The 19985-nt window shown below is 36.6% G+C and overlaps 1 protein-coding gene across 2 annotated transcripts in view; it reads right to left on the reverse strand.

The window, feature by feature from the left end:
* Positions 1-19739, reverse strand: part of HCFC2 (host cell factor C2) — a 36600-nt gene extending 16861 nt beyond the window's left edge. For both annotated transcript variants that reach the window (XM_077778392.1, XM_077778388.1), the window contains exons 1-6: positions 19596-19739; positions 18268-18428; positions 8462-8670; positions 7585-7669; positions 5322-5428; positions 5022-5210 (exon numbers count right to left, since the gene is read on the reverse strand). In XM_077778392.1, the coding sequence (XP_077634518.1) occupies positions 5022-5210; positions 5322-5428; positions 7585-7669; positions 8462-8670; positions 18268-18428; positions 19596-19640 (796 nt within the window). In that variant the 5' untranslated portion in view covers positions 19641-19739. The remainder of the gene's footprint in view (positions 1-5021; positions 5211-5321; positions 5429-7584; positions 7670-8461; positions 8671-18267; positions 18429-19595) is intronic.
* Positions 19740-19985: the final 246 nt, after the last annotated feature.

The following is a 19985-nucleotide window of genomic DNA, read 5'->3' on the forward strand; positions in this document are numbered from 1 at the left end:
AAGCATCCGACTCGTGGTTTCAGGTTAGGTCATGATCTTGCAGTTCATGAGTTCAAGTTGGGATTCTCTCTCTCCTCTCTCCACCCCTCCTGCATATGTTCTATCTCAAAATAAATAAACTTAAGAAAAAAAAAAAAGAAACAAAAATCAGAAGTGGTTTGGGTTTCTCAACAAAAACAATAGAAGCTTAAATACAATATAACAGTGCTTTCAAAATTCTGAAGGGTAATGACTTCCAGTGTAGAATTCTCTGTCCCTGCAAATAGCCAATTAAAAGGAAAGAAGAGTGAATATATTTCAAGACAATGCAAGATCTCAAAATAAATGTATCATCTATGACCCTTTTCCTGGGATGTGGTCCACAAAAAAAGAAAAAGTAAACTAAGAAAGGGAATCAGGCCCAGGTGAGAGGCAGAAGGTGGCCCCAGGAAGATGACGAAGGGAGACTCCAGGGCAACAGGTGTGCATGATCCGTGGACAGGAGAACCATCCCAAGTACCGCAGCCTGGAGCAGGAGGAGTTTCTTTCTTTCTTTCTTTTTTTAAGTTTATTTATTTATTTTGAGAGAGATTGAGAGACAGGGTGAGAGAGAGCACGAGCAGGGGAGGGGCAGAGCCATCATGATCTGAGCTGAAACCAAGAGTCGGACACCTGACTGACTGAGTCACCCAGACCAGGCGCCCCAGGAGAAATTTCTTCAAGACGATGAACTATGGCAGAATACATCTAATGCATCTAACCACAATGAGAGAAGATTTAAACAAATAACAGAGTATGGATTGAATTGGTGGTAAATACATACAAGTCAAAGACAAACAAAAGCGACACTTATTAACGCATGGCATGGCTCCCCTGTGAACAGTGTTTATATGGCCACAATGTAAACAATGATTACTCATCTAACAAAATTACTGTATAACCATATTGAGAGAATGAGGGTAGGAAAGGTGTAAGGAATGGTGGGAAGAAGAGATAAATCCTTAACTGTCATAGTAGAAAGTGAGCATTTTATGCCTAAACTGAAAAAAATCAAAGTAACACTATATACATGGAAATATATGAAGGAAATCCCAAAAGCATTGTTTAACAGAGCTGAAAGCAGATACTTGTGAAGCAAGGAAAATGAGAGGAAGGTAAGAGCAAAGGACTACTTTAAATTAAAAGCCTTATGGAATTATTTACTCTTCAATTTTATCAAATTCATGAAGATTAACTATAAGAGAAAAAAAGTGAGATGAAGAGCCCTCATTTGTCCAGTCCCCAAAATTCATGCCAACTTATCAAGAGGAGAAGCAAAATGTAAATTCTGACTTTATGATAGTGGCCATGATAACTTTTAAATTGACGTTCATGTCTAAGGAAAGGTTTATGGGAAAACTGGCCATTCAGAGCCAGTAATTTTTAATCTTTTAAAAGTCATAGATCCCTTAGATAATCTGCTTAAAGTGATGTATTCACTACCCAGAAAAATTTATACACACACATTTTTTCTTCCAATCTCAGAGACTGAAGTTTATCCTTGGACTTCAGGTAATAACTCCCAATTTCAAAGATGCATCAGTAAGTTTGATTTTCTATATTTCTTTTCTGCTTGCTAGGATGTGCCCTTTCCGTAGAAAGCATTTAGTCTCTAACTTTGTTGTCCCATTTATTGTTTTCTCAATTATCTTTTTTTTAAGTTGATTTATTTATTGAGAAAGAGAGAAAGAGGCAGAGAGAGAGAGGGAATCCCAAGCAGGCTCCACACCAGCAGCATGGAGCCCCATGTGGGGCTTGAACTCATGAACAGTGAGATCTATGACCTGAGCTGAAACCAAGAGTTTGGACTGAGCGAGTGAGCGAGCATTAGTAGCGGAGGGACAGTGAGAGAGAGAGGGAGACACAGAAACTGAAGCAGGCTCCAGGCTCTGAGCAGTAAGCACATAGCCCCATGTGGGGCTCAAACTCATGAATGGTGAAATCATGACCTGAGCCAAAGTCAGAGCTTAGCCAGCTGAGTCATCCAAGCACCCCTTAAATTTAAAATTAAACTGTTTTTATATTACAAAAGCAATACATGCTACTGTACAAAACATAGATGAGAAAAACCTTTCAGAAAATGTTTAATTTAATCTTTTATTAAAAAATGGTTTTTAATGTTAATTTATTTTTGAGAGAGACAGACAGAGTATGAGTGGGGGGAGGGACAGAGAGAGAGAGGGAGATGCAGAATCCAAAGCAGGCTCCAGGCTCTGAGTTGTCAGCACAGAGCCCAATGCAGGGCTCGAACTCATAAGCTGTGAGATCCTGACCTGAGCCGAAGTTGGATGCTTAACCAACTGAGCCACGCAGGTGCCCCTCATCTTTTAGATAACATTTTGGTATACAACTGTATCCTTCCAGAATTTTCTATTTATACACTTAAAAAAACTGGAATCATAGGCACCTTTTATAATCTGCTCTTCTCATGTAACAACGCACATTACCTCATCTCCAAATTTGATTCTCTACTGGCCTCCAGACTTCTTTATTCCTCATCTATTTGACCTCCTGATTTCAAACTTAGCACAGTCTAAATGGAGCTGTTAATTTTCTCCACAAGCCAGTTTTCTCCTCAGTCTTCCCCATCTCAGTGAAAGGAAATACCACCAAATTATTCAAGCTAAAAATTTCACCAGCCTGTCCCCTCTTTCTGTCATATATCACACCCAATTCATCAACCAGTCTGTCAGTAAGAACTCCAAAACATATCCTGAATTCAGCCACTTCTCTGCACCTCCACTGGCATCACTGTAGTCGAAGACTTCCCTGACTGCTGGGAGAGCCTCCTAACTTGTCTCACTATGTGCACCTTTGCTCACCTCCAATTTATTTTCCACACAACTGCAGGGGTCATTCCAAATTGTACATCAGATCACAACACATCTCTCCTTCAAAGTAATAAACAACATACCTGTGTCCTTTATAAACAATCTAAACTTTACCATGAAGTTCTTCAAGGCCCTACATGATCTGTCCTGTGGTCACTTCTCTAACCTCCATCCCTACACTCTCCTCTTTCACTCGGCTCAGATCTGTTCCCAGACGTGCCACATATTCCCGTCTCAGGGCCCTTGCACTTGCTGTTCACTCTTCCTAGAGTGTTTCTCCCCCAGCGTTTTCCATGGGTAGTGTCTTCTCCCCTTTTGGATTATATAACAAATGCCATTTCATACTTTTCAACTAGCCACTCTGAAGTTATCCCCTCCCCCACTCCAGTACCTCCCATCACTGTCCCACGGGTCTATCTTACTGTCTTCACATGCTTACCAGAAACAGAACTGATTTCTTAATTTGTTTGTTTAGTGCCCATCATCCCCCTGCCCTCATACTCTCTAAAAATATAAGTTCTCTGACATCAGGGACATTATCAGTTTCTTTCACTGCTGAAGCATTTCACTTCTCGGTATTTAGAACAATTTAGAACAATTCCTGGTATACAGTTGTCAATCAATAAGTATTTATTAAAAAATGGACGTGTTCCATACTCAATAAATTTTTAGTGCTGTAATACTTTTTAAAAAACCTTTATACTTTGGAATACTTTTAGATTTTCAGAAAAAATGCAGAGTTCCCATATACTCTTTACTCAGTTTCCCCTAATGCTAACACATTTGTCAAAACTAAGAAATTAACACTGGAATAATACTATTAACTGAACTACCAACCATTCAGATTTCATCAGTTTTCAATTTACGTTTTTTTTGTCTGTTTCACTCCAGTCTAGGGTGTACCACCTCGCACTTAGTATTCATGTCTCCCCAGTCTCCTCCAATTTGTGACTATTTCTTGCTTTCCATGTTTTTCATCACTTTGAAACTTTTTTTTAAGTGCTTATCCATTCATTTTGAGAGAGAGAGAGAGAGCAGAGGAGGGCAGAGAGAGAGGGAGACAGAGAATCTGAAGCAGGCTCCACACTGCCAGCACAGAGCCCTATGTGGGGCTTGATCTCACGAACCATGAAATCATCACCTGACCTGAAATCAAGAGTCCAACTCATTGCTTTCAAATCTCCCCTTATCACTTTAAAACTTTTTAATAGTATTGCTCACATATTCTGTAGAATGTCTAGATTGTCCCTCAATTTGTGCTTATTTGATATGTTCTCTCAGAGTGGGTTATAGGTTTTGGGGTAACACAAAGGTGAAGCTTCTTCTTTTTTTTTTTTTAATTTTTTTTTAATGTTTTATTTATTTCTAGGAGAGAGAGAGAGAGAGACAGCGTGAGCAGGGGAGGGTCAGAGAGAGAGGGAGTCACAGACTGAAACAGGCTCCAGGCTCTGAGCTGGCAGTCAGCACAGAGCCCGACGCGGGGCTCAAACCCACGAACCACGAGATCATGACCTAAGCGAAAGTCGGACGCTTAACCGACTAAGCCACCCAGGAGCCCCTGAAGCTTCTTCTTATCACATGACAGGAGAAGCAGGATTAAATGATATCAACATGACTATCACTAGTGGTGTTAACAATGATTACTTGATTAAGGTGGTGTTTTGCAGGTTTCTCTACCGTGAAACCACTATTTTCCCCTTTCCATGTTCTCTGCTTTGGAAGGGAGTCACTATACCCCAGTTTACACACTCAAAGGAAGGGACTCTCACAGGCACCTGTGTGGCTCAGTCAGTTAAGCATCCAACTTCGGCTTAGGTCATGATGTCACTGTCTCGGTTTGTGGGTTCAAGCCCTGCCTACATTGGCCTCTGCACTGTCAGCGCAGAGCCTGTTTGGGGTTCTCTCTCTCTCTCTCTCTCTCTCTCTCTCTCTCTCTCTCTCTCTCTCTCTCTCTCTCTCTCTCTCTCTCTCTCTCTTTCTCTCAAAATAAATAAACTTTAAAAAAAAAAACCCTCATGGAGTGGGAAATACCTACATATAATATTTCTTCCTTTCATTTTTAATTATGGAAAAGAGAGGCAGTGGCATTTTCACGAAGTCTTAAGAGACAGGCAGTGCTCACGTATTTATTTACATAAAAGAAAATTATATTTGTTAAATACTCTTACCTACCAGTATCAAGATACCAAAGATCCTTGCAGCAAACTTGACTATTGAGTGCTTTTTTGTAGCCATCTCTTCCACTCCAAAAATACAATCGAGTGCCAATTGCAACAGCACAGTGTCCAGCTCGTGGTCTTGGTCTTGAATTTTTTTTATCTTCCTGAGAATCCGATACTAGGGTGGTCCACTCTGCTGTATCTAAGAGACAGAAATATCCATGACAATACTACTACTCTTAAGCAACAAAATAACAAGAACTCTTTTATTAATAAATTTTATTTCAATAATAAGTAACTCTTAAAGACTCACCCAGATTTAGGTAAGAAAATGAACTAGTACATCTCCATTCACAATCATGAGGTGAAGTCTCAATATTCTCCCCCTTGTGTGGAACCCATCCACCAAAAATGTACATCCTGAACAACAAAAAGAGAGAACATAATGTGGCTTTTTCCCCCTAAAGCTTTAATTTTTTTTAGATGTTAAATCTTAAGAATAGACTTAAATTTCTTATTTGTTTACTCAAAGTTTCAGGACTATTAACTCACTTATTATGGCCATGGCAATGGGAATAAGATAATGAATAAAGTGGTCTTCTCTGAAGAGTTTACAAGTTTGTGAAGCCATACAGAATCAAATTATTTCTCTCTGGTAAGTTACTCAAAGTGGAAAATATTTTAATTGTAATATATCTGAAAATCAATACTGTATATAATATAATGAATGTGCCTGTGTCAGAAAGATAGTCAAATGATCTATGACATCCAAAGTCAAATTTAGAGTTGTATGCATATGGTAACCAAAGAAGATGAAGTTTCTTATCATCCGGGTCACTGATAGCACTCAAAAAAAAAAAAAAAAAACCAAAAACAAACTTCTGGGGCGTCTGGTGGTTCCGTCAGTTAAGGATCTGACTCTTGATTTCGGCTCAAGTCATGATCTCATGGTTCGTGAGATCGAGCTCCCCATAGGAGTCTGGTTGGGATTCTCTTTCTCCCTCTCTCTCTCTCAAAATATATAAATAAACATTAAAAGAAAATACCTTTAAGTATGTCCCATCAGAGCCCCAAAGGTTCTTGAGACATGCCTAATGGCTGCTGAGGGGGAAAGGCTCATTGGACAGATCTTAGGGCCCATGTGACCTCATGCCAACCAGAGAAGCTCTATTTTCCATCTGTTTCATATATTAGAGTTCCAATGGAAAACCACATTTTATAAAAGGGTCAGGATAGTTTGGTTTTTTTTAATGTTTTATTTATTTCTGAGAGAGCGAGAGACAGAATCTGTGTCAATATGAGCAGGGGAGGGCCAGAGAGAGAAGGAGACACAGAATCTGAAACAGGCTCCAGGCTCTGAGCTAGCTGTCAGCACAGAGCCCGATGCGGGGCTTGGACCCATGAACGGTGAGATCATGACCTGAGCCAAAGTCAGACGCTTAACCAACTGAGCCATCCAGGTGCCCCAAGATAGTTTTTAAAAATGTATCTTATCATATTTTGTTTATGGCTACTTTTTAAAAAGAACTACTGAGGCTCTAGTTGTTTCCTAAAACATTACTTTTAAGGTAAAGTCCCTACACAAGAAAATACTTAATTAAATTCTATTCACAGAATAATGCACAAATAAGGGAACTTGCTGATGACGGTAATAGCTAACCCTTATGGAGTACTCCATATGTACCAGGCACTGTTTAGAGCATTCCATATGTATTAATCCATTTAATCCTGAAAACAATCTTGTGAAGTAGGTTTTATTAACTATTAACTGTATTTTATATGTGAAGAAACTGAGGTATAGGCAGATTAAATCTCCATGCTACAGGTCATACAGGACAAGTACCAAAACTGGAGACATGAGTTTAGGCAATCTGGTTAGAGTTTATGGTCTAACCATAACTCTACCTAATGTTTAATGACTGAGTGAACGTTCTGAGTGCATACCTGAGTACAAGTCAAGTACTACCAAAAATAAGTAAAATGAAACACTGAGTTAGGTGTGTCAAACCTGACGAGGTGATGGAGAACAGAGCAGGGTGACAACACTGTGCCTCAGACATAAGTAAATGTACTCTGTGCAAGGAAAGCGCTGTGAGGAATGCACACAAGTATAAGCAGCAGCCGGAGAAGAAAATGGCAAAGTGGTTTAGCTTCTGTGGGCTTATTATTTTCACTTCAGGAAACACAATCAAACATTCTTTTTTTTTAATTTTTTTTATGTTTTATTTATTTCTGAGGGAGAGAGAGAGAGTCAGCATGAGCAGGGGAGGGTCAGAGAGAGAGAGGGAGAAACAGAATCTGAAGCAGGCTCCAGACTCTGAGCTGTCAGCACAGAGCCCGACGCAGGGCTCGAATCCACGAACCGTGAGATGAACACCTGAGCTGAAGTCGGACGCTTAACCGACTGAGCCACCCAGGCACCCTAGGGTAGTTTTTAAAAATCAATCAATCAAACATTCTTAAATTCAATAATCTGTTCCTAAGAAGCTGGTAGCACCACTCTTCCTTATGTATGTCTTTCTTAAACTGGTTAAAAAAAAGTGAAAACCAAAAAAACCCCAGAAACTAGCACCTACTTGTTTCCTATAACACTGGCTGTGTGAAGGCTTCGTGGAAGTGGCACCATCCCTTTTGTTTCTGGTTTTGACCACGACATAGTTTCTAGAAGTAAAAACAAGTATATTAGCAATTTGGTCTAATAATAGGAAATTACCTCAACTTGCAGAATTTTAAAAAATAAAAAAGGATTTACCAAAAAGAAGCAAAAATATTTCAAAACAATTACTTGAATTTCATCTTAAAATGAACATTTCCAGCCAACATAAATAGCCAGTTTCAGTAATCTATTTATACATGAACGTTAGTGTTAGTAATGAGAGGTGTATTTAGGGTGCTACCAATTTTGAATCAAAACCAGATTAGAGATGTTCACGTTTTAAGTAAGAGCACATTGTGTAGAAGATAGTCAAAAGTGAGAGGCACACCTACCTTCCAATTACTCATTCCTAGGATCCTTATAAAAAGAGCTAGCTAGCCCAGAGTTCTTTACTGACTAGCAATAACATTACTAATGCTACGTTTCTCTTAGAGTAACCATATAAAATTGATCACCCCCACTGGGATATTTTACAGAGTGGGAATTGATACTATTGATGATTACATGAGACAATAAGCATAAATCAGTCATCTTAGACAAACCAGAACATATGGTGACCCTACTTATACGGAGCACGGAAGAGTTACTGCCATAAACCACGCATCCATTTGTTTAATTTTATTGATCAGCAACCATTCACATCACATCTCGGCTGTTCTGCAGCTGGCTACACGTGCCTCTATAAACCTAAGTGTGACTCAATAAATACTGTAACCAAAAATATTTTTCAAAGCAATTTTTACATTTTCCTTTATCAGTTATAACCAATTCCCGAGTCTGAGTCAAGGTAAGCTTACCTAAGTCAAGTTGCCAGAGATCATCCAGGCGAGCACCACACATTCCACCAAAGACATACATTTTCGGACTTCCAGAATCTTTTTTGCAATATATCACAGCTGTGTGGGATTCTCTTGGAGAAGGCACAATCCCTTTAGTCACTGGAATGCTCCAACCCACCACACCAGAACCATGCTGTAGCTCCAATTCATAGAAATCATTTAAATATCTAGGATATCATGAAATAATATTAAAACATTAACACAACATATACCTTCTATTTGATTTTCGTTTCTATTTAGAAAGTTAATATACGCTTACTGTGAAAAAGTCATTAGTATGGAAAGGCATTAGGAGAGCAAAAACCCCCTTCCTCATTTATTCACCATGTATTTATAAAAAACTACCATGTAAACCAAGTGCTCTTGCAGGGATCAGCAGTGAACAGAAGAGATTAAAAAACTTCCTGCCACCGTTTAAGGAACACTCATGTCCACAACAACTGTGGTGGTTTCAAACACAGCCCCAAATTCTCTGACACTCTTCCACTCAGGAGGTAGGACCTACGTCTGTCCTCACCCTCAATTCCAGGCAAGCCTGTGACTGCCACATCTAGAGTATGGTGAAAGGACACTATGTGACTTCTGAGGCTTGGTCACAGAAGGCTAATGCAGTTTCACCATAGAACACCTGTTCCTGGAATCCCGAAGCACCAGGTAAGTCCAACTAACACACAAACACCATCTGAAGCAGCATATAGAAGCATGCAGGATGATGGCCCCAGTTCAGTCCATCCTTCAGCCATTTCTGTTGAGGTATCAGATGTGGCAGTGACCATTCACTGCCTTCCATCTCAGGGTCTAGCTATCACTGCTGTGTCCTATCCAAATTCCTGATGCACAGAATCCCTGAGCATCACAAAATGCTTGTTATTTTGCATCACTAACTTTTGGGGGAGTTTATTACATGGTACTAGATAACCAGAACAATCACTATTGACAATAATTGGTAAATACCCTTCCTTTTATTTTTTTTATTTTAGAGAAAGAGAAAGTGTGAGTGGGAGAGAAGGGCAGAGGGAAAGAGGGAGAATCTTAAGCAGGCTCCACACTCACCATGGAGCCGGGGGTGGGGGGGTGGCGGGAGATTCAATCCCATGACCCTGGGATCATGACCTGAGCCAAAAATCAAGAGCTGGATGCTCAACTAACTGACCCCTCCCCCCCCCAGCCAGTGCCCCAGTAAATACCCCTTCTGACCTCTATATGTGAATATCCACGTATATATAAATGAGACATACTACAAATGTTGCTTTGCAACTTTTTTCTTTTAAAATGTTCACTCTATAATGTCATAGCAATGCCCTATATAGCTTTTTTTTTTTAAACTCTAGAAACTTCTCATAACTGACTTTGATGTTTTCAATGTTTCGAGCAAAATGACTTTTATAGGAATACATTTCCTATCAACTTCTTACTCAAATATGAGGGCAAAATTAAAACACTTCAGGACACATAAAACTACTAAGCGTAGATATATAATTGTTTTGGGAAAAAATGACTCTAGATGTCATTCCAGAAAAATAAAAAGAAATTCAAGAAAGAACACACTGAACAAGAGAAATGGTGGTACAAAGAAACCAATGATTTATAAATCACATTTAAATTGATGTTTGTAAGTATGGTTGTGAGGTCTAACCAAGTAGTAAGAAAGACTAACCAAATAACTAATTTCTTAACATTATTATAATCTGGAATAAGATTCAAGAATACATGGAACATATGGGAAAATAAGGGTAAGCAAAAGAAGGTAAAGACAGTAATCTATTCTCAAAGATGACAAGATCCTTTCAGTTTAAATGTGTGTAATAATTTCTGAACAACTAACAGAAGCACGGGATTAGCACATATAACTTTCAAACCATTAATAGGAAAGGAAAAAAAAGTAAATCAAGAAAAAGTAAAGAAAAGGAAAAATAAATAAAGCAGAGGCTCTGGAAAACAGTCAATATTTCCAATGGTTGGGGAGGGGGGATCACTACAAAACAATGTTAAAAGAAAGACAAACTATAAAAAGAAACTTGGTATACATCACAGAAAAAGATAAAATTTTCTTGATGTAAAAAGCTCCTACAAGGTGGGGATTATAACCAATCACATAATAGGCACAAATAAAAGGATATAAACTGACAGTTCACAGGATGAGAATATAATTGTATAAATGTGTATGAATACACGCACAGAAACACATACACAAACACACGAACACAAATGTTCAACCTCATTACAATTTTTAAAAATCTAGCAAAGGTAGGAAAAGGCAGGGAGCTGGAGGTGGAGGAGCAACAATGAGCAGAGCAGATGAAAAATGTAAAACACTAAAGTAGGGAAAGACTTCCCTATGAAGAGACAAAGTCTCTTGGAGGCAGGAAGCATGTAGGGAAAACAAAATAAAAGAACCCTAAATCCAGCTATAAGCCATTACCAGCACTGATAATATTAAACTATGTAACGACTGATGTGGCATAGACTTGCACAGATCTGAGTGCATGCCAGCCAGGATGCTACACCAGCTCATACTGGTTGTTAATCCTATTTTAAAAAGATAAGTCTACAACAAAATAATATACACAGGCTGCAAATTAGATACACAAGGAACAAACCACAAATGCACAGTCACAGGGAGATTTTAACATGTCATTCAGAAGTTGATCTGACCTAGGGTCGCCTGGGTGGCTCAGTCAGTTGGGTGCCAACTTTGGCTCAGGTCATGATCTCACGATTTGTGAGTTTGAGCCCTGAGTCGAGCTCTGTGCTGACAGCTCAGAGCCTGGAGCCTGTTTCTGTTTCTGTGTCTCCCTCTGCCCCTCCCCTGCTCTGTGTCTCTGTCTCTCAAAAATAAATAAACGTTACAAAATTTAAAAAATAAATAAAATAAAAAATAAAAATTGGTGTTTATTCAAAACTCAAAAAAAAAAAAAATAAGTTGATATGACCTAGACTCACAAAACAAAGAAGCTCACGTAATAATTTAAAACAGTGATTTAATAAAGAATCTTGTCTCCAGACAGTCAAGAACTTACAATCTTCATGAACACTTACAGAACAATCACAAAAACTGACTGACATACACCACAAAGACAATCTCCAAGGAGGAGTAACCCCATAGACATTTTTTTAATCACAATATAATAAAACTAGGTATTAGCAACAATAACAAAAGTTTTCACCTGGAAATGTTTACAAGTTTTATGCCAAATCACTTTTGGGTTAAAGAGAAAGTAAGTAGGGGCACCTGGTTAAGTGTCTAAGTCTTGATTTCAGCTAAGGTCATGATCTGATGATTCATGACTCCAAGCCCCACACTGGGCTCTCCACTGAGTGTGAAGCCTGCTTGGGATTCTTTCCCTCTTCCAGCCTATCTCTCAAAAATAAGTAAATAAACATTTTTTAAAATTTAAAGAGAACATTAAAAATTAATCGCAGTAAGAGCACTGTGTATCAAAACCAATGGAATATGGTCAAACCCATAATCAGAGAAAAATGTGTAGCATTTACTTAAAAATAAATGAACTAATAAGCATTCAAATTATTAGAAGTTAGAAAAAAATTAGAAAAGGCATCCAAACTATTAAAAGTTTAAAAGAAGTTAGAAAAAAGGAAAAATGTAAAGAAATGGAATATAGTTAAAGAAAATAAATGAAAAAGTAAAATAATTAATAAAACTAAAAATGGTTCTTTGGAAACACCAGTAATATAACAAACCACTAGCGAGTCTGGTTAGAGAAAAGAAAACACATACATTTAAAAATAAGAAAAGAGCAGATCTAGAGGTTTCAAAGATACAGAGAATTGTCTTATAATTTTTATCAATAAATGTAAAAGTCTAAATGAAATGGGTGATTTTTCAGGGAGAACATAGATTACCAAGTGACTCAAAAGAAAGCAGAACATCTAAGCAGATCAATAACTATAAGAGATATTTGAAAAGGCAGTCAAAGATCTGCATCCTGTAGCATCCTGGCTGGCATGCACTCAGATCTGTGCAGATATTTGAAAAGGCAGTCAAAGATCTCCTAAACTATACCAATCTCAGACAATTATGGGAAATTTCTACTAAATATTCAAGAAATTTTGTTAGTTAAGCACAATAAAAAATGGAGAGCTTCCCATAACCTCAAAACACAGCCCTGATTATGTTCCCAGGAATAACAGAACCCTGATACTCAAATCAGATTAGAATATTTTCCCACTACCCCAAATAAAAACAATATAGGAAAAATCACTAGTGACTATAGATAACATAAATGAATATTAGCAAAGTGAATTCAGCAAAGTACGAAAAGAACACTGTAATACAACAAACTGAAGATTAACTACAAATAAAAAGATGACTCATATTTCAGAACCTAATAATTAACAAAATTAATGGACTAAGAGAAAAAAACAGTTCATTTCCATCTCTGAAATGAATACAAATATCCATTTTTGGTTAAAAGGAGGGAAAAATACAATTAGCAAACTAGAAATTTTAAAAAATCTTTAATTTCATCAAAGGCAAATACTAGAAACCTATAGCAAAGATCACAAGTAATGATAGAAGAGTACAGAATACAGTCTTGAACAACAGTTGACAAACTTTTTCTGTAAAAAGTCAGACAGAAAGTATTTTAGGCTACGGAGGCCATAAGTTCTGTCACAACTACTCAACTTTGCTCTTTTAATATGAAAGCAGCCAGAGGCAACATGTAAATGAATCTGCATGGCTGTGTTCCAATAAAATTTTATTAACAAAGACAGGACAAACCATACAGTGTAGGTTGTAACCCCAGGTCTAGAGAGCCTAGAAAAAGACCCATGTAAATAAGGATTAAGATATGATAGAGACAGGACTTCAAATCAGTGAGGAAAAAATGGCTTATTTAATAAATGGTGGTGGGAGAATTAGAAATCCACTAGGAAGGAAAAGTAAAAATCCTCATACTAGTCATAAAAATATACTCTAAATCTATAAATATTTGAAACATAAAGAATAAATCTGTGAATATACTAGAAAAATATAGAATGTACTAGAAAATATAGAAAAATAATTTTGGTGTAGGAGAATCTTCCTAAGCAAGAAAAAAAATCCCAGAAAGCAATAAAAGAAAATATTGTCAAACCTGACAAAACCAAACAAAAATGAAAACCCTCTTTTAAAAGGAAAGGTAACAGAACACCTGTAAAAAATATCTGGAATGTAAGAACAAAATATATAAAGAACTCCAAAGGATCAATAATAATAATAATAATAATAATAGTAAAACTGAAAACCTAGAGGTATGGTTAGATATGACAAATGAGGGGCGCCTGGGTGGCTCAGTCAGTTATGTGTCTGACTCTTGATTTAAGTTCAGGTCATGATTCACAGTGGTGAAACTGACCCCTGCTTTGGGCTCCATGGTGCTGGACATGGAGCCTGCTTAGGGTTCTCTGTCTCTCTATGTTCCACCCCTACTTGCGTGCTCTATCAAAAATATATAAATACATAAATAAATAAAATAAATACACACATAGAAATAACAAATGAATTTGGCAAGGTCACAAGACACAAGATCAATATACAGAGACCAACTGTGTTTCTATATACTATCAGTAAACAATCCAAAAATAAAATGAACAAACTAAATCTATTCAAGTCATAAAAAAGAATAAAAAAATTAGGAATTAATAAAATTAGAGCAAGACATACACATTTAAAACTCAAAATATTGCTAGGAGAAATTAAAGAAGATCTAAACAAATGGAGAGACATTTCAGTTTCATGGGTTGGAAGACTTAATAAGACAGTAATTCTCCATAATTTTATCTATGTATTTCATACAATACCTACCAAATTCCAGGAGACCTTCTTGCAGAAATTGGCAAGCTGATCCTAAATTTAAATAGAAATGCAAAGGACCCAGAATAGCCAAAACAGTCTTGAAAAACATAATAAAATCTGAGAACTTATATCTTCCAATTTCAAAACTTACTACAAACCTATAGTAATCAAAACAGTGTGGTACCAGCATTAGGCTAGACATACAGATGAAGAGAACAGAATGGAGAATCCATAAATAAACCCTTACAATTATGGTTAATTGACTTTTAACAAAAATGCTAAGACAAGATAGTGGGAAAAGAACAGTCTTTTCAATAAAAGGTGCTGGGACAACTGGATATCCACATGTAAAAAGATATAAAAAGATAAATTTAGATACTTTATCTCAGGCAAAAAAAAAAGTAACTCAAATGAATCACAGATATAAAGATAAAACCTAAAACCATAAAACTTATAGAAAAAATAGAATAACAAATTTTCATCCCCTTGAAATAGGTAAAGAGTTTTAAATATGATACTAAAAGCATGATTCAACAGAAAACATTGATAAATTGGACTTAGCCAAATTAAAAACTTAGTGCTTCAAAAGATATCATTAAGAAAATGAAAAGATAAGCTACAGACTAGAAGAAAATATTTGCAAATCACATTTCTGACTTAAAAAAAAAAACACCTTATATTGGGGCATCTGGCTGGTTGGAAGAGCATGTGACTCTTGATCTCGGAGTTATTTAGTTTGAGCCCCATGTTGGGTGTGTTAGATGTAGAGATTACTTTAAAAAAAAAACTTAAAAAAAAAAATCTTATATCCAGAATATACAAAGAACTCTTACAATTCAAGAATAAGAATACAAACAACTTAACTTAAAAATGGATAAAGATTTGAATAGGAATTTCACCAAAGAAGATACACAAAGGGCTAAAAAGGCTCATGAAAAGATGCTCAGCATCATTGGTCATTAGAGAAATGCACATGTTTTCATGAGATACCACCTTATACACACTAGGTTGGATGTAATAAAGAAACAGACAGTAGCAAGTGTTAGCAAGAATGTGGAAAATTAGAACCCTCATAGTATGCTGGTGGGAATGTAAAATGGTACAGTCACTTTGGAAAATGGTTTGGTAGTTCTAAGAAGTTAAACATAAATTTACCATGTGACCTAGCAATTCTACTGCTAAGTATCTAATCAAGAGGAATGATACATGGCCATACAGAGACCCATATACAACATTATTCATAAAAGCTAAAAACTAAAAACAAACAATCCAGATATACATTAACTAATGAACAGATGAACAAATGTCATATATCCATACAATGAAGCAAAAAAAAAAAAAAGAAAAGAAAGAAATATTTGATACATGTTACAACATGGTTGAACCTCAAAATCATTATGCTAAGTAAAAAAAGATAAATGCAGAAAATCACTTTTATAGGAAATGTCCAGAAAAGACTAATCTATGGAGATAGAAAGTCACTGCCTGGGGATTGAGATAGAACTGGGTTAGGGTTAGACTGCAAATGGATAAAAATGTTTCTTTTTGGTGTAAGATGCAAATGGTCTAAGCCTGGATTATGGTGATGGATATACAACACAGTAAATTTACTAAAATCACTAAATTGTATGTATAAAAGAATCAGTTTTATGGTACATAATTTTCAAGTTTATTTTGAGAGATAGAGAGGGCATGTGCATAAGTGGGGAGGGGCAGAGAGAGGGAGAGAGAGAATCCCAAGCTGGTTCTGAGCTGTCAGCACAGAGCCCAACGGAGGACTCGATTTCACAAAGCATGAGATCATGACCTGAGCCAGATTAAGAGTCAGACACTTGGGCGTCAGGGTGGCTCAGCTGAGGGTCAGACTCTTGATTTTGGCTCACGTCATGATCTCACAGTTTTGTGGGTTCAAGCCCTGTGTCCAGCTCTGGGCCGACAGTGAGGAACCTGCTTGAGATTTTCCCTCTCTCTGTCCCTCTGCCACTCACACTCTCTCTGTAGCTCTCAAAATAAATAAATAAACTAAAAAAAAAAAAAAAGAGAGAGAGAGTCAGCTGTTTAACCGACTGAGCCATCCAGGCGCCCCATGGTATATAATTTATACTTCATTTAAAAAGAAAAAATGAATATGAACAACTTCAGAAAAGGAATTGCAAATGTCCAGTAAGCATAGGTAATCAAGCTCAGTGCCAATTTTTAAAAAATCAAAGTAAATCCGTGAAATGTATTTCACCTATTAGTTTGGCAAAAGCCAAGAAGAGTGAGACAATTCAATATTGTGAAGGATGCAGGCAGTCGTGTACACTGTTATCAGGAATATAAAATAGCTATCTTTGGAGGATGATTCAGGAACACCTAACAAACTTGAATGTAAGTACCCTTTGACCTCCCTCCCACCAAGTCCATTTATAAGTATGAATCCTCCAAAAATAGTTATACATGTGCAAAGACTGTAATAGCAAAAAAGTGGAAATATTTAAATGTCTACCAGTAGGGGACTAGTCAAATAATTTTCATAATTCAGACTACTTTTCAGCCATTAAAAACAAAATAAGGTCAATTTTTATCTACTACCCTAAAAAAGCTCCAAGATACACTGTTAAAGGAAAACAACAACAAAAAAACAAACAAATACCCAAAGTCACAAAGCAAAAAGAAAGATCCCACTTCTATAAAAGAAAATCCACGTCTGTGTAGAATCGGATCAATGTTCCCAGCTCCCCTCTCTCAGTACACAGAACACACAGTTCTGGATCACTGCCCAGCAAAATGTGAACAGAAATGAATCTGCTGGCTTTAACCAGTGGCTTTAAAAAGCACGGCATCTATCTATTTGCTCTCTCAAGCAGCATAAACTTGAGAAGCTTGCCCATTACATATAACAACCTAAAAAAGCTGACTAATACGTGTTACAAGAAAAAGATTCTAAAAAATGCACATCAAATTGAATTATGTGTCTCCATGTGTTGGAGGACAGTGATGTTGTGAAAAAGAACTTCATACACTTTCTAATTTCTTGAATTTTTACAAGTCTATATCTAAAAAAAGAGTCTATTTAATGTAAAAATGAAAAAGACATGTGCTAGAAGTAAAAAGTATCTGGATTAGTATGGTGGGATAAATTTTTCTTCATTTCTCCAGGTTCCAAGTTTTCCAGGATGTTTCAGTATGTGTTATTTTTTTAAAGTTTGGAATAAACAAAAAACGTAAGCCTCTAACCTCAATGTAATGTAGGTAATATGCTGATGGCAACCTGAAAGCACTTTGAAAATGATGCCAATGATCTCATTTAGCCATTGTAATGTCACTGAAATGTAAGTATTTAATCACTCCCATTTCACAGCCAAGGAAAACAGGATTAGATTACTTCCACTAAAGGACACACATGGTAAGCAGTGAATCAGAAAACGGTCTTTTGGACTCTAAAACTCCAAATCCTGAGTGCCATGACAATGTGATCAAAACACTGTGCAAAAAGAAAAGAGGTAGTGATAGTTCTGTTTGGAGAAAAGAGAAGAGGATTAGTTCAACAAGTACTTGCTTGTGTGAACCACCCTGAGGGCTTCCTGTAAGAAAAATGGACATGACGGCCTTCATTTTGCAGTGAGATTTTTTGTCACCAAATTCCTAGAGACATCTTATTTTAAAGTAACCATTTGTTACTTTTTATTATCATTTATGACAACTAAAATACATTATGGCTCAAAATATACAAATATGATGCTATAAGCAGTTACATTAGTATCATTTAATAAGATGATTTCTAATTAGAAAAGGCATAGTTTTGAAAACAGATACATTCTTCAGGGACTAAGGAAAACACAAGTGCACCCAAATTTGTTCACTGTTAGGTTCAAATGGAAAAGGCTAAGCTTCATCCTTTTTAATAATTAAAAATGGTAGAAATTAAATATTCTTAAAAGTCATAAAATTATTTCTTTCATAAAAGAAAGAATCAACATACCTGGGAACATTATTGTTTGAATCTTCACTTTCATTTGCCAGACCACCAAACAAATAGCATTTGTTACCATATAAAGAGAAGCTATGTCCAAGCCGAGGGCAAGGAGGTAAACCAGAAGTAGGGGGGTGGGGTTTCACTTTTTTCCATAACCAACGACTCGCCTAAAAAAAGACCATAAATACAATCAGGCAAAATCAGAAAAGCATTCCTATATTGTCACTAGTATAACATCATACCGATTCATTTTAATTGAAATCCAATCAGAAGGCTCCAATAAGCTATTCTGGGGACAAACGACAAGTAGGCAGATAACTTCTGGAACTAAAATAAACACTGCAATAGAAATTCAGTTTACTCTTCCATATTCACAGCTTTCCTCAACAGCCACCTAATAATAATAATAAACATAACAACTCATAATAACAAACACGAGCAGTTCCAAAATATTTTTCAAATGAAAAATGAAATATATATAGCTTTAAGGTTAAGTGTAATTTATACATTCTTACTTTCTGAAATTAGGTAATCCATAGTATATATTTCAATCTTTAAGTATGCATAAAGGTCATTTAAAAACCAAACACCAAAACTTATGCTCTGGCCACAGATGCTCTATTTATCTAAAACGACTTGCTCATAAATAGGTATAATTCACCTGCATCTGTCAATTACCAGATACCCTCATAATAACAGCCCTGTGAACATATGCACGGCTCAGGAATAAAAGTCAATTAAGGGCTGTCAGAGAGGGGTTTGAGTGTGGCTTAGGAGAATCACATTTAGAAAGATATATGGAACTACCTTTTTGGTATATACTGCCAGGGGGAAAGGGTGAATATTAGTGTAACAGTAACAATTTCTATAACTACGGCAGAGGTTTTCAAAATATGGTCTGGGGACCAGCAGCAGCACAGGGGAACTTGGTAAGAATGCAAGGGGTGAGGCCCCACATCAGACAATACTGACTCAGAAACTCTGGGAGCAGGGCCCAGCAATCTGTGTTTTCACAAGTCCCCCAGATGCTTCTGTTACTGCTAAAATTGAAGAACTATGACATTAAGATACAAAAACCTAAACATGTTGCATGCACAATTGATGCTAAGTAACAGATACCTTAATGTTACAAATGTTACACTGGGTATTGAAAAAAAAGTTACATTAGAAACTTTGGCTATTTTGTGAAGTGGAAACATTTTGTTTGAAGCCATAAAACGTGAAGCTCACATTGTTTCAAATGTGTTAATGAAATATTTTTGCAGTCTTTCAAAGAGTTAAGAACAGTATCATTATTAAAGCTGCAGGTTGAGATAAATTTTAAATACACTTACTTGCAACTCATATAACTCATTGCTGTATCTTCCATACTCAACCATTCCCCCAAACACTAATATTCTGGTACCATCACAGACAAATCCATGGGCAGCGCAACCTGGAGGGATGTCTCCTCTAACTGCTGGTAGGAACCACTGATTTGTAACTAGTGGCCAAAATAAAATGAAAACCAATGATAAGAAAAACGGTTATCACAAATTATAAGTATGTACTTATATGTATCTTCTATATAGTAGTCCTTAATTAGGGATGACTTTACCCGGAGAACACTAAGACTTTGTGGGTTTTTTTATTTCTGTATTTATTTATTTTTAATTTTTTTAAACGTTTTTTATTTATTTCTGAGAGAGACAGCATGAGCAGGGGAGGGTTAGAGAGAGAGGGAG

This window comes from Crocuta crocuta, unplaced genomic scaffold (assembly GCF_008692635.1).
Source record: "Crocuta crocuta isolate KB4526 unplaced genomic scaffold, BGI_CrCroc_1.0 scaffold705, whole genome shotgun sequence".
Classification (NCBI taxonomy): Eukaryota; Metazoa; Chordata; class Mammalia; order Carnivora; family Hyaenidae; genus Crocuta; species Crocuta crocuta.